At 40.1% G+C, this 14,931-nt stretch overlaps 1 protein-coding gene across 2 annotated transcripts in view; it reads right to left on the reverse strand.

Annotated features, from left to right (window-relative positions):
* Window positions 1-1,413: 1,413 nt before the first annotated feature.
* Window positions 1,414-14,931, reverse strand: part of serpini1 (serpin peptidase inhibitor, clade I (neuroserpin), member 1) — a 42,922-nt gene continuing 29,404 nt past the window's right edge. For both annotated transcript variants that reach the window (XM_084673726.1, XM_084673727.1), the window contains exons 8-10: window positions 5,349-5,435; window positions 4,876-4,965; window positions 1,414-4,773 (exon numbers count right to left, since the gene is read on the reverse strand). In XM_084673726.1, the coding sequence (XP_084529852.1) occupies window positions 4,697-4,773; window positions 4,876-4,965; window positions 5,349-5,435 (254 nt within the window). In that variant the 3' untranslated portion in view covers window positions 1,414-4,696. The remainder of the gene's footprint in view (window positions 4,774-4,875; window positions 4,966-5,348; window positions 5,436-14,931) is intronic.

A 14,931-nucleotide genomic window follows, 5' to 3' on the forward strand; every position in this document is an offset into this window, starting at 1 on the left:
GTTTGCTATATCTTTTGCGTCCATGTGGTGCACTCTGTTCTTAAAAATGTTTTGTTTCACAGTTTTTTCCTTCTTTACAGTCTCTTTGTTTCTACACACTTTGGATATGTGACCTGTCCTTCCACAATTGTGGCATTTTTGATCCTTGTAGTAACAGTCCACTTGCTTATGATTCATTTTTCCACAGTGCACGCACTTGTTGCAATGCTGACTATTCAATGAAATAGCATGCACTTTCATTGCACTACTGAGCTGATGCATTTCTCTTGCCACTGTCTCCATAGACACGGCTGTCTCCATAGACATGGCTATCTCCATTGCCCTGTTCAAAGTGAGCGCGGCCTCGGTCAGCAATTTCTTCTGTATACAGGGTTTTCACAGCGCGTCATCAGACCGGAAGTCACCATATTGGAGGCACTCCGCATCACAACAAAGCACAGGCACTGAAGTATCTACCCAACGTTGTCAAGGAAAATTGTTAATTATTGCCGTGTTTCAAGTTGTACTAATAGGACAGATCGAGAAAAACATTTGCAATACTATCGACTTCAAAAAGTTTTTAAAATCCAGGGAGAGGAATGTCATAGATTATCAAAGTAAAGGAGGCGCTTGTGGTTGGCAATGCTCAACAAAGATCTACCAGGAAAAAAACACGATTGAGAGTCACTTGGCTACACCTTGAGTATCGCAATGATATCATACAGTTAAGGTTAGGTTGGTTAAAGACGTTATTGCATTACTTACTTTGGCCTTAACAACACAACGGTCGTTGATAACTTGGTAATGCGTCTCCCTCACCCATCCACACACCATCTTGTTATAGGCCTCCAAACCTTTGTAGGATTTAAAGTCTTCCGCTGTGTATGAGCTCGGCGAGAAAACCAGGTAGTTGACTATATCGGGATATGCAACTGAAGGAAGAATCACCGGGTCGTCACGGATCCAAGAGGGAGCTGACGCTAACTTGTAGGGATCTGCACTGCCAATAAATCGTAATTTCTCGAAATATCGCGCATTTTCTTGTGGTCCAAGTCCTTCCCTATATGCCTTTGCATCTTGGACGCGTTTTGATGAGCTTTTCGGTTGTTTGGACATGGCTACATTCACTTAAAGTATCCAAAGCGCATAATACTCCATTTTACTCTGTGCAGTTACACCGAGTCCACAATGGCTGCGCATCCGCGTTACCGCACAGAACGTGACGTCAGTGAAAACCCTCTGTTGCCTCTGTGTTCAATCCACATATATCCCTTTTCCACCAAAGCCGGGCCGGTGCTGGTTCTGGGCTGGTTCCAATTCTGGAACCAGTCCTTTGGTTTTCCACACAAATAAACCTAACTCCGGTTCCAAAAAACAGGTTCCAACTCAGCACCAAGTTTAAGGTGGGCCAGAAACAAGAACCGGTGACGTTGGGTGCCAGGGGGCGGGATTATCGTCCCGTCCCGTGCCAAAACAAATACATTACGCCGCCACTTCTAAAAAAGACCAGTACAACAGCAAATACAATGGACAGTGAAACGATAATTTGTATTCACTCTGCTCATGAGATGCCTAACCTGATCGCAAATGTATTCAAAAGACTCCCGGGACACTCAGTTTGTTAACAAACTGTGCAGGGGTGAAATCCGGCACAACTTTGTCCCACCAATAGCGTGATCGGGCTATAGGCTATGTCCACACGTGACCTCCGCCTTGCCCTCAGCCATAATACGATCTGCAAAGGTAAAATCATGTATGTTTTGGTTTGTTTACAGGTGTATAGTCCATATGAGCTGCTACGTTTAGCTATAATACAGCCAAAACGTTCAAGATAATTAGCCTACCGTTCTTCTTGAACGTAACCTGTCTTCATTGCAACCTCAAATAGCTGTAAATGCACGTCTACAAAGTGCAGTATACGTTTGTATAGCCAACATTAACATTACTGGTAGGTATTCCTCAATTGTTGTTACAATGACTTCAATGTTTTATGACTTGTTGTGTGTGACAATGTTGTAATGACTTGTTACAATGATTTCATGCTGCGTTGCTAGGACAACGGAGGCATATGACGCAGTAGCCCTACTCTGCCTCTCAGTCGGTGGAGAATCGAGCTGGTTCCTAGATTAGAACCAGCACCGAACCGCATAAGCACCAGCCCAGAACCAGCACCGGCCCGGTTTTGGTGGAAAAGGGCTAATACGAGCCTGTCTCTGAGCGCGTCATGTAAGTGTGCTCCAAACTCGCAGTGTTCTGACAACTTTTTAATGACAGCCATGTACTGCGTCACAGATTCCCCCTCTTGTTGGTTCGTGTATGAAAACGAAATCTTTCGGCAATTACAAGCGGCTTCGGAGAAAAATGTCCTTGCAAAGCATCCACAATATCCTTATAGATCTTTTCTCCAGGCTTTTCCCGAGCCATTAAGGTACGTAAAAGTCCATAGGTTTTAGCACCAAGTACACTAAGATGAACAACAACCTTTTTTATTTTCCTCAATGTCATTGGACTTAACAAAATGTTCAAACCTTTCCACGTAGGTAGCCCATTGTTCCACCGATTCGTCGAATTTAGCGATATGACTGATGAATCCGTATGAAGCCATGTTAGCAATTGTCCGCGCTCAATCGCGTTTGCTAGCAACTCTTCATTCACGGCAAAACTTCACTTCTCACTTTCCACTCACAGTCAATACTGCGGCAGAAACAATACAGGTAAACTAAAGAGCATCCTAGTCGCCAATTTATGTTATGTATTCGTGGTTTCCACTTTTGAGTACCTGGTTAATGTGAAGTACAAAACGGACACGCCTTTATGGCATGAACTGTAATTGTTAACTGAAGCATTAGTTTAGAGCGTGAGCAACACACAAGTCATTGTATCATGGGCGGCACAGCGCCAACTAGTGGTGCGGGTACAACATAGTCAAGACATCACAATCAGCAACAACCTCACCTGGTCTGTTCACACGGACAAGGTGGTCAAAGCGGCCCGTAAGCGCCTCTTCTTCCTGAGGAGACTGAAGAAGTTTGGTATGGACTCAGTCATCCTCACTAACTTTTACAGATGCGCTATAGAGAGCATTCTGTGTTTGCATTACAGTGTGGTATGGGAGCTGCACAGACAGGGACCGCAAGGGCCTACGAAGTGTGGTCCGTTCTGCTGACTTCATTATCGGCAAGAAGATCCCAGTTCACAGGACACCTACCTCACACGTTGCCTCAGGAAAGCTGTCAGGATTCTAAGAGACTGTTACCACCCATCCTTCTGTTTCTTTACCCCGTTGCCTTCTGGCGGACGTTACCGCAGCATTTGGTCGCGCACACGCAGACTGGACAACAGCTTCTACCCAAGGGCCATCAGGCTTCTGAATGTACATTGATATGGACATTGATTCACTTCACACTAGTCACTTAAACCACTGTCACTTTTAGTTACTGGTTGCACTATTAGTAACATTATACTACTGTACTTCACTGTACTTCGCCATCATGCTCCTGTATGGTCTTCGACATATTCATTGATTGACCTCTTAATAGTTACTTACACACTGTCACTTTCAGCTGCTGGTTGCACTATCTGTAATGTTGCACTATTGCACTGTGCTCCACCTAGGTCAGAATAGGTTATAGGGTTGTAATAGGTTTTATGTGTATTTAGGGTTTGTAAAGTGTATTATTGATTGTTATCTGTATATTTAGGAAGTTTTTGTATTTAGGGATTAGTATAGTGTATTATTTATTGTTATCTGTATATTTTGGAAGTTTTACTTATTTAAGCTTAGCATAGATGTAAATTATGTTCTGTGTACTTGTATTTTATTTTATGCCAGGCGCTTGCGTTGTCTTTTCTTAAGAATTTCAGTGCCCAGTCTGACCTTGTGTTGTTCTGTGTACCTGACAATAAAATACTTGAACCGGACAGCATGTTGGAATTGTAACACATTCATGTTTATTCAGGAAAGGAGTGCATACAGCTGGTGTTAACCATTTTCTCCCTGTAATAAAAAAAATGCAGTTTCCAACACAGCCGCAAGCCTTGTCTCTATAGCAACCTGTGTGGCGCAGTCCCCTTTGTTTACCTGTTGAAGGGTTGGCTAAATCAACAACTCATATAAAGCAATATATTACTTCATCAGTATTTTTACCATGTACCCATAGCGTAAAAAATAACTCAGGAAATAAAATAATGATTCACTAATATTCAGTGTGGTTGAGAAACATTGTCATTATGTCACTTTTTTTGCAATAAATATTTACTCTCTATTTATAACACAACATCAAATATACAGGAAGAGAGTGGTGTGGTGAATGTTCAGTGTGTGAAGCACGTCAAATTAAAGGAGAGGTGCTTTGTGGACATAATATGTGTTCTGTCTCGTTTTGTAATATACAATGTATAGTAGAAACATCGATTTACCTAAATATTTACACATTTATCTCTATCAATCAAATATCTCAAAGTGCTTCAAAGCTTACCGTATCAAAACACACCGGTTGTATTTAATATATTTCAATATATGTACAGTATATCCTGTATCATAACATTTGCATTATATATATTCCCACAAGGAGTATTAAAAAACACAGCTGACAATGAATGAGGGGTGGATAAATTGTGTTTATAATGCTGTAATGCTGGGATTGCATTGGCTCTGAGTGTGTAAGCTCATAGCAGGATCGCAGCACACCCAATTCTGATTGGCAGTTGTTTGCTGTTACATGGACTCAAAGTTGTGGTCACTGGGGTCGATGACCTCAGGGGTCATGACTCTGCCCATGAAGAAGATTGACCCTAAAGGTATAAAAAAAAAGTGGACAGGAGGAATTATAAAGATGGGTTAGGTTTGGGAAGATGACAGGTCTAAAAAGCAGACACACATGCACACACACACACCTGTCCTCCGGTTTCTGATGACGAAGAAGAATGGGTGATCAGCCATGACCTGAGGGTAAAGCACTAGAGTCCTGGTGAGGGCTATCATTCCTACAGGAAGGAGAGAGAGAGAGAGAGAGAGAGGGAGGAGCAGGAAAGGGAGTTTTAGTGGTAAGCACAGTCAAATTAAACTCTGACTCAACATCTAGATGCTATGCTATTTAAGAAACTTTGAAAAAAAGGAAGATTACATGAGCAAGGGAGACACAACACAGAATGATAGAGGGACATAATATTCAGAGAAAAGGAGAGAAGCTGAGAAAAAGCAAAAACACAAGCTGTCAGGTCAGAAAAAAAGATGGAAATAGATACAGAGAGGTCCAAACGATAATTGAGATAACACAGACATGGACAGAAAGTCATTACTGATGTTACAGTAAATAAAGAGGCCAGTTAAAGAGGATGACATCATCATGACGTCACAGTTACGTCACCTGATCCTGCGGCCCCCTCCGCCCCCTCCTCTGTCACCTCCAGATACGCTTTCTGCACCGCCTTCCCAATAAACAGGTCCTTACCATCTGAAGCACACCACACACAAACATATGCCCCAATATACACATTGAGTTATTTTATTAACTCATTCCTGTTAACAAATGTATTAATAAACCAAAGTACAAAACAAGGTAACAGGCTCTGAGGTGAGAGAAGGGTTCTGTGTAAAAGCAAGGAAAAGTCTGCAGATGACCCTCCCCTCTCTATTTTTACTGCATGATGGCTGGTGTTCTGGTAGTCTGACCTCAGCACACTGCAGGAGTTACCTTGGTTACCTGAGACTGCCAGGGTAGCAGAGCTGGCTGACAGACACTCCCCAGTCCTGATCAGGGTTTGTGTGTGTGAGTGTGGGTGTCTGTGTATGTGATGCCTACACTTTACATTCACTTATCCACCAGTCGGGTCCGGTGTGAATATTCAAAATATGTATAAAATACAAAATAAAAGTCCGAAAATCGGGGGCCTGTTCCATAAAGCGAGTTTACCAAATAAACGGGAAAGCAACTTACTGCACGTCTTGGGACTGAGGACTAAGATTAGTTTTTTTTTGGTTGTTTTAAGGAAATACTGTGTGACAAAGACTATAGGTGGACGCGCAAGGTCTGATGACCATTTGCTGGACCATTATGTGAACGAGATTACGACCTCAGGACCAGAGATCCTGTTGTTTGTTGTGTTTCAATCAGGGTTGATGTCGTAAACACACACACACTCTAACACACACGCACACGCACCAGGTCTATGCAAGGGAGTCAATGAAGAAGAGCCATGGGAAATGTGCATGCCTTTGTCTTAACCAATGACTGTAAAGAGCGGGGCTGCTTAAATAGCTAGCTAATACAACATGCTACCAGACAAAACTTTGTAGCACAATGGCGTGTGATGTATTTGTCTCCTTGTGGCCGCAAGCAATAAAGCTTTCTTAAACTTGTTCACCGACTGACTGTACAATGCTTGATAGATAAATATTTCTGACACAATGGTCCTTCGAGAACCGGGGTCCAACATCCTTTCCATCATCCAGAACCAAGAATTGAAGTCGTGCAGACGTGCACGACCGTGGAGAACCTCGCAGCAAATATGGCTGTTTAAAAAGAGGCCAGTCCGGGGGACTGAAGTGTATACAAGGACGAACCAGTTTGAGAAACTGAAGAGCGATTGTTGTTATGGCCTAATTTTAGGTTGTTAAGGGCAAAGGTGCTGCATATGTGTGTTTATTGCTGCTGAGATGATTTGATGAAATGTGTTTGGTTTGGTGGTATTCCTATTACCTACTTAAATGGACGTGTTGAGGCTTGTCCAACCAGCATTCTGATACATGTGTAAACTGTCCTTTTCTGACGAGTGATATCGGGGGCATATGTAGACTTTAGATCCCAGTTTTTATGTTGAAATTGAAATAGAACTAAGAGTTGATAGAATTGTAAATATCGAGGTTCTATGTAAATATAACCATGGTTAATTGTTTTAAAAGTTGTTTAGGAAGTGTGAAATGCTTAGAAATATGGAAACCAAAATTTGGGTTGAATGGTAAAATTGAAGTTTTGTATGAATTCCGATTTTTGAAGTTAAAGAATATAGTGAGGAGAATGTGGTCGCTTTTGTCTCAAATGTGTCTCAAAGAAAGCTGACATGATTCTAGCGAATTTGCCAGTCCACTGTCTGTTGAACAAAGTATTTTACAAATTGCTAGGATGGCTTTGGGATCTGAGAGGAAAAGATCCAGGCTGTGACTTTGCTTATGGCTAACAGTGAAAACATGGAGGAGTGCATTTTGCTCTGTTCTGAGACAAGGAGAGTCCAAGAAGTTAGATTTGCAACTATAGAAGGTTTTCACGACGCGATAACGGACCGGAAGTCGCCATCTTGGAGGCACTCCGCATCACAACAAAGCACTGGCACTGAAGTATATCCCGAACGTCGTCAAGGAAAATGTTGAATTATTGCCGTGTTTCAGGTTGTAACAATAGGACAGATCGAGAAAAACATTTGGTATAGTATCGACTTCCAAAAGTTATAAAAAACCAGGGAGAGGAATGCCAGAGATTATCTGAGAAAAAGGAGGTGCTTGTGGCTGGCAAAGCTCAACCAAGATCTAAGAGGGAAAAATCTGGACAACATCCGTATTTGTTCGGCACATTTCTTGTCAGGTATTGTGAAATGTTTATTTCAGCGGCTCATAACAAATGTTCTATTGTAATGATCATATTTTTTACAGTAAATAGTAAAAACAATTATTGCTTTTATTGTTTTTACTGTTCTTATTTTACTGTAAAGCTGACATTGGCATAATATAACTCATATAAAACTACTGCATGTGTATGGGTTCGGCGAGAAAGGTAGTTAACAATATCGGGATAGCCAACTGAAAGCAGAATCCCCGGGTCGTCACGAATCCAAGAAGAGAGAGCTAGGTTAACTGGTAGGGATCTGCACCGCCAATAAATCCTAATTTCTCAAAATATCGACACTTTTGTTGTGGTCCAAGTCCTTCTCTATATGTCTTTGGATCTTGGACGTGTTTTGATGACCATTTCGGTCGTTTAGACATGGCTACAGGTGTACCACAGAGTATAGAATATACGTTCTTTGGTTGTACTCCGTTCAGTTGTTTACACAGAGTGCCTCCAATATGGCCGCGCATCCGGGTTACCGCCCAGAACGTGACGTCAGTGAAAACCCTCTATGGCAACGACATTTGTAGTTAACAAACTTACAGACAGATTCAACAGCGATGGCGGCGGGTACAAGCTAGTAAAGGAATTGCAGCTTGACAATTGAGATCCAGGATGAGTAACCACATGACGCATGCGCAGACGTAAATTGCGAAATTGACAAAGACGCAAATTTAGAGAAATTGATGAATTTGGAGCGAATTTTACATATTAATTTGCTTTTTAAATATGTTAAGTGATGAGTTTTTGGGTGATGGGAACATTTGCTTACAAGGTTTTTGGTTGTTTGAGTACATTTTACATGAGTTTCAGAAATTCAGAGGAAAGGTGGGGGCTAAGAGTCCCGTTATGTTGAAGTTTTACAAAGGTGATCCCAGAGGGTGTAATTCTGCATAATTATGTGAGTATTAATGGTGAAAGATGTGCTCGTTTGGATGAATTTGAAGTTTTGTGGTTATCAAATGCGTGATCAACATTTGTTATAATTCCTAGCCAAACATGGAGTTTTTTTGAAGCCTTTCCGACCAGAACTTGTATTTGTAAGCGGCAAATCTGTGATGTGTGATGGTATTCAATAAAAATGCAGAAATTGAACCCGTGGTTCATAAATTGGTTCTAATTAAATTGGAAGAGTTATACTTTATAGCAAAATTAAGTGAATAGAAGGTAAACGCCAACCATCTGTGTTGTTCAAAGAAAAAAAGAGAAAAAAAGGTTTAGAGTTTTTGCTTTGTCCCAGAACGCGCTGTTTGTTTGATTCGAGTTTGAAACGCGCTGATAGAAACAATGTGATAGATTTGAGTTATTCGAGTAAAAACGAAGAATAATTGAGAAAGTAAGAAGAGTGTTACATTAAATCATATACACACTACAAATTATTCAAATTAAATATTTTTGATTTTGAAGAATTGTCCATGCATTACGCATGCATTACGCAACCCCGAGGAGGAGGAGGAGGAGAAGGCGGAGGAGGAGGGGTTATATCTAGTGAGATTCGGGCGAACGTGGTTGACCATGTGCTCAACCATGGTTTGACCATGAGGGAGGCTGCCCAGAGGGTCCAACCCAATCTAAGCTGCTTCACCGTTGCTACCATAATAAGGACCTTTATAATGGAGAACAGGTATGACATCGATTTGCCTTGTGAACTGAAATACTGCATATCAATAGAATACAGTGTGCTCACAGTATTTGTCTTTTGTGAAAACAACTTTATAACACTGCGAGAGATCCAAACCAGGATCCTGGCTGACTGGGTTCAACAAGATAGAAACGGTATTGTTCAATATTAATGTCAATCTGTGGTTGCTTAAGTATATGAACTATGTTTGAGTGAGATTTGAATATTATGGAGCAGGATATCGTAGGCTATGAGACAACATGTCTTAAATGTATTTTATATTCCAGAATAAGTCTAATTTTGTGGATGTTTATTGTACAGCAGTATAGTTTGTGAGAGAATAAAACTCCCTCCCAATTTAAGTTGTGTTCCATCTGAAATTGTTATATGGACATTATCATCCAGTTAGGCCAATCTGAAGTTAACTACAACCTTTTGATGTTATTTCCACAAAAAGATAATTTATTGGGGTAAAATTTTAACAGATTAAATAGATTTAATAATTTTGCGATTAATTGCCATTAAATATTGTAATCGCTTGACAGCCCTGGTTTAAACACTTTGATGTTCTGAAAAGGGAACTATGCATATACTTTGAAGAGCTATATGGGCAAACATTTTAAGTCAAAATAGTAAAATTGATGGTTTTTAATAGTTTTGATAAAGGTATTGGATGCAATTTGGTTATGAAATGAGAAAGAGAAAATGACTACAATGTACTTTTATTTGGAGTTTGATTGTATTTTAAGTTTTATTTGAGTTTTATCAGAGCCTGGCATAACCTTTGGGATAAACAATCAAGTATTTCTCACAGAAAAGTATTGCAGTAACACATGTTTTGCTATCCACATGTTTATTCCCTTTGTGTGTATTGGAACAAAACAAAACAAGGGAGGAAAAAAAAGCAAATTGGACATGTCACAGAAAAATCCAAAAATGGGCTGGTCAAAATTCTTGGCACCCTTTCAAAATTGTGGATAAATAACATTGTTTCAAGTATGTGATGCTCCTTTAAACTCACCTGGGGCAAGTAACAGGTGTGGGCAATATAAAATCACACCTGAGAGCAGATAAAAAGGAGAGAAGTTCCCTTTGCTTTGATTGTATGTGCCACACTAAGCATGGACAACAGAAAGAGTAGAAGAGAACTGTCTGAGGTCTTGAGAACCAAAATTGTGGAAAAATATCAATAATCTCAAGGTTACAAGTCCATCTCCAGAGATTTAGATGTGCCTTTGTCCACAGTGCGCAACATTATCAAGAAGTTTGTAATCCAGGCACTGTAGCTAATCTCTCTGGGCGTGGACGGAAGAGAAAAATTGATGAAAGGTTGCAACGCAGGATAGTCCGGATGGTGGATAAGCAGCCCCAAACAAGTTCCAAAGAGATTCAAGCTGTCCTGCAGGCTCAGGGACCATCAGTGTCAGCGCGAACTATCCATCAACATTTAAATGAAATGAAACGCTATGGCAGGAGACCCAGGAGGACCCCACTGCTGACACAGAAACTAGTGCTGTCAGTTTAACGCGTTATTAACGGCGTTAACGCAAACCCAAATTAACGGCGTCAATTATTTTATCTTGCGATTAACGCTCTTTTTGGCCTAGCAAACTTTGTAGTTTTTTTCACATGCTGTTGCAACAACTACCGACGTTAGAAAAACTACAACACCACACCGGATCTAGCTAGACCGGAAACAAAACAACAGGCACGCCAAACACTCGTTTGGCTTGCGAGCTGGCTAAAGAGTAGTAGGAGAGCCCGTTTACGGATATTAGACATTCTCTGGTAGTAGGCTAACGTTACGTTTTGAGTGGATGACGAGCGCCAGATGCCGAAATGGATGCCAATAAGATTCTGAATGGAAAGTTTGCTTTTAAAAAGTTGCCAAATGGTTCTATTGACAAGACCAGTGATCTGTGTGTTTTGTCGTTGTAAACTGAGCTATCATCGCAGCACGTCCAGTCTGAAATACCACTTGATGGCCAAGCACACAGCTGATGCGAATTCTCTGCCCCCTCGTCAAAGCCAGGCGATTGCAATGTTGTTTTCAATAAAAAAAATATTTACACAAAGCAATCCGAACCACTTTTCTATGTTGATAAGAGCATTAAAATTTGAAAAAAGATTGGGACAAAAAGAAATCAGGGACATTTAGAATAGATAAAAATGTGCGATTAATTGTGATTTATCGCGAGTTAACTATGACATTAATGCGATTAATCGCGATTAAATATTTTAATCGTTTGACAGCACTAACAGAAACATAAAAAAGCAAGACCACTGTTTGCCAAAATGTACTTGAGTAAGCCAAAATCGTTCTGGGAAAATGTCTTGGACAGATGAGACCAAGATAGAGCTTTTTGGTAAAGCACATCATTATACTGTTTATCGAAAACAGAATGAGGCCTACAAAGAAAATAACCCAGTATCTACAGTGAAATATGGTAGAGGTTCAATTATGTTTTGGGGTTGTTTTGCTGCCTCTGGCACTGGGTGCCTTGAATGTGTGCAAGGCATCATGAAATCTGAGGATTATCAAAGGATTTTGGGTCGCACTGTACAGCCCAGTGTCAGAAAGCTGGGTTCCAGATGAGAGGTGTAAGAAGCTTATTGATGGTTATAGGAAGCGACTGATTTCAGTTATTTTTTCCAAAGGGTGTGCAACCAAATATTAAGTTAAGGGTGCCAAGAATTTTGACCAGCCCATTATTTGAGTTTTGTGTGACATTACGTTTTGTTCCAATACACACAAAGGGAATAAACATGTGGATAGCAAAACATGTGTTACTGCAATACTTTTCTGTGAGAAATACTTGATTTTCTGGAAACATTTCTGGGGTGCCAACAATTTCGGCCATGACTGTACAAAATATAGGTGGAAACATGTTTGGTATATGGCAACATTGAGATTATTATGTGGTCTAGATATATACCATTTCATAAGCATACAGATTAAATTCTGGTTTGGGATACTGACAATGATTTTGATCAAATCTTTGACAAAAAGAGGTGTGATTTGGTAAAATGGAGAATCTAAAACAATATAGGTCTTAAACTTAACTGTTTCAAAAGAATGAAAATGTTTTTGTAGTGAAATGAATTATAAAACAGTTAATTTTGTAAAGAAGGGAACAAAGAAACAGATTGTAATTTCTAGGCATGACTAATTGGAGTTGAATATCAAATGATTATAAATATAAAATATAATATATGGAATATAAATGATTGATTGTCTTATTAGATGCTGTTACATGTGTTTGCTCAACAATAAGAAAACTGAAGGGTCAATACTGCCTGGTAATTATAGATGTTTACAGTGGATTGAAGTCTTTCCCAGTCAGTGGCGGATCTAAGGGGTGGCAAAGCCCAATAAAAAATACTGCCACCCCAATTTATTTATTTTATTTGTATGCATTTAGCAGACGCTTTTATGCAAAACGACTTCCAAGAGAGAGCTTTAAAAAAGTGCATAGGTCTCTGATCATAACAACGAGATAGCCCAAACATTGCGGGTAGCCAAAACATGAAGCATACATTGTGAAAAAATAGTCCCAAAAGGAAGAACCATAAGAACATGTAGTGAAACAAGTTAAAATTAAACAACATGAACCTCAATATTCCCATGGAAAAATATTATTTGTACATTACAGAAAATTTCAATAAATAATATTAATGTTACTGTTTAATTTAAACTACAATGTTCCAAGCTAATCATTTACCATAGCGAGTACTGTACCCCCCTACTTTGGGTTTGATTTGCCTCCAGGAGGCCACCCAACAACTTCCTTCTGCCACCCCATTGCCACCTCGAATGAAAATATCTAGATCCGCCCCTGTTCCCAGTCCTGTACCAGATGCATTAACACCATTTGAATTGATTTATGGAAGATCATAGGTAATAGCACAACTTAAACCTTTCACATAGCACAATGAAGAGACAAATCAAAACGTTGAAGGGGCGATTGATTGCAAAACCGATTTTACCTTGTCATAGTTGAATAACGACAGTTCGGTGGGTAAAATGAACATACAGTGAATATCAAAGTCCATTGACACCTCTTTCCTATGGAAATCTCAAAAAGAAACAAATTGGCTGTACATCGCTAGCTTTTCAACAAAGCCACCGGTGTGACGTAGGACCGGGGACCGCCCTTTTTGGCTGTGGTCTGTATCTTTGTCACGCCACAAAATTTACATCCAGACCAGCCCGAGGTAGCGTCTATCTCCGATACTAGTTTAGCTGCGCGCTTCTCTGTGTAGGCTACTTATAAGGAATTACAAAGAAGAACGTTTTGAATTATAACAAGGATATTGAAAATGGACCACGGTCGTAAATGCTGTGTTCCAGCCTGTACAGGGAAGACTAACACTCACAGTCTTCCCAAGGAGCCAAACATTCGACAGGCATGGCTGCTTTTGTCTATGAGAAGATCCCGGCGAAGTCCCGACACTCAATCATTCATTTGCTCTGAACATTTCACCCAAGACAGTTTTGACAACCTTGGACAATTTCAAGCAGGATTTGCTAGGAAGCTGAACCTGGAAAGAGGAGCTGTTCCGACCGTATGCTCACTGCAACCGCAAGCTGTAAGGACAGTATGATGTTGTGCTAACAGTTATTAGCTATGCTAACGTGTCCTGTATATAGCATAGGTAGAATGCTAAATACGTTTCTACACACATCAAATGACTCTAGGTAGACTAGTTGTAGTCGGCATTAGAAGGGAAACTTCTGAAAAATTGCCAGAAAACGAACAGCAGTCTGGCTTATTGCTAACGCCTGTCGAGATAATCTATTTGAAAGAACTGGAGAAAGGCAGGTGCTAGATACAGGATACGTTAGCATTGCTAGTAACTGTTACTAGTAACACCTAGAATGTAGTAGGCATGTAAACTAGTTTAGCTTGCTAACGCCAGAGCATAGGTCGAATGTGTGATAATTTAGCCTAGTTTATTGGCAATGGGGCTAGCATAGTTTCATGTTCCTGACTGTGTCTCATTCAAATAAACAACCCATGTCATGTAAATCTACAATTAACGATGCATGTTTGTCCAGATCTTTGTCAGGTTATTTTTCAGCAAGATATCTACAACTAGCTAAATGAAGCCGAGTTGAATCACGATATGGTTTGGTTGCTAAGCCTAACGTTCTACCCACCCAATCAATCCAGTTTGCTTCAACAACAGAAGTGGAAACAAGTAATGTTATCATTTCAAATGATATGTAGTCAATCTGTTGAAAACAGTGTTGTGTAGACATAATAAACGTATTTTCGCGTTTTTATTTCAAGTCTCCACCTTCGGTGTTTCAGTGAGTGCTGCCATTGGCCGTGTTGCGTTTTTGCTCCCCAGCTTCACTCGTTGAAAACCAACCAATCAGCGCGCAGCTTATCTAAATATTAATGAGCATACCATAAAAGGAGAAAAGCTAGTGTTTTTTCCCAGGAACATTTCAGAGGATCTATCAGGGGGCATAGAAGAGCACCCGGGCCATTTTCAACCCAACCAATGTTACATACCCTATTCGGAGACCTTAAGGAACAGTGTGAAATACCCAAAAAACCCAGTCAATTGCCCCTTTAACAGATTTTATAAAAATACTAACTAAAAAAGAAATATCTTCTGCTAAATTATGTTCCAGGTGAAACAGTAAACCAAAAAGTGGATAAGTCAAATGAGGAGATTGGGTATTGATTAAAGTTATCAAAATAAAGAACTGGTCCA

Source organism: Hypomesus nipponensis, chromosome 15, assembly GCF_054491055.1.
Source record: "Hypomesus nipponensis isolate SF chromosome 15, ASM5449105v1, whole genome shotgun sequence".
Classification (NCBI taxonomy): Eukaryota; Metazoa; Chordata; class Actinopteri; order Osmeriformes; family Osmeridae; genus Hypomesus; species Hypomesus nipponensis.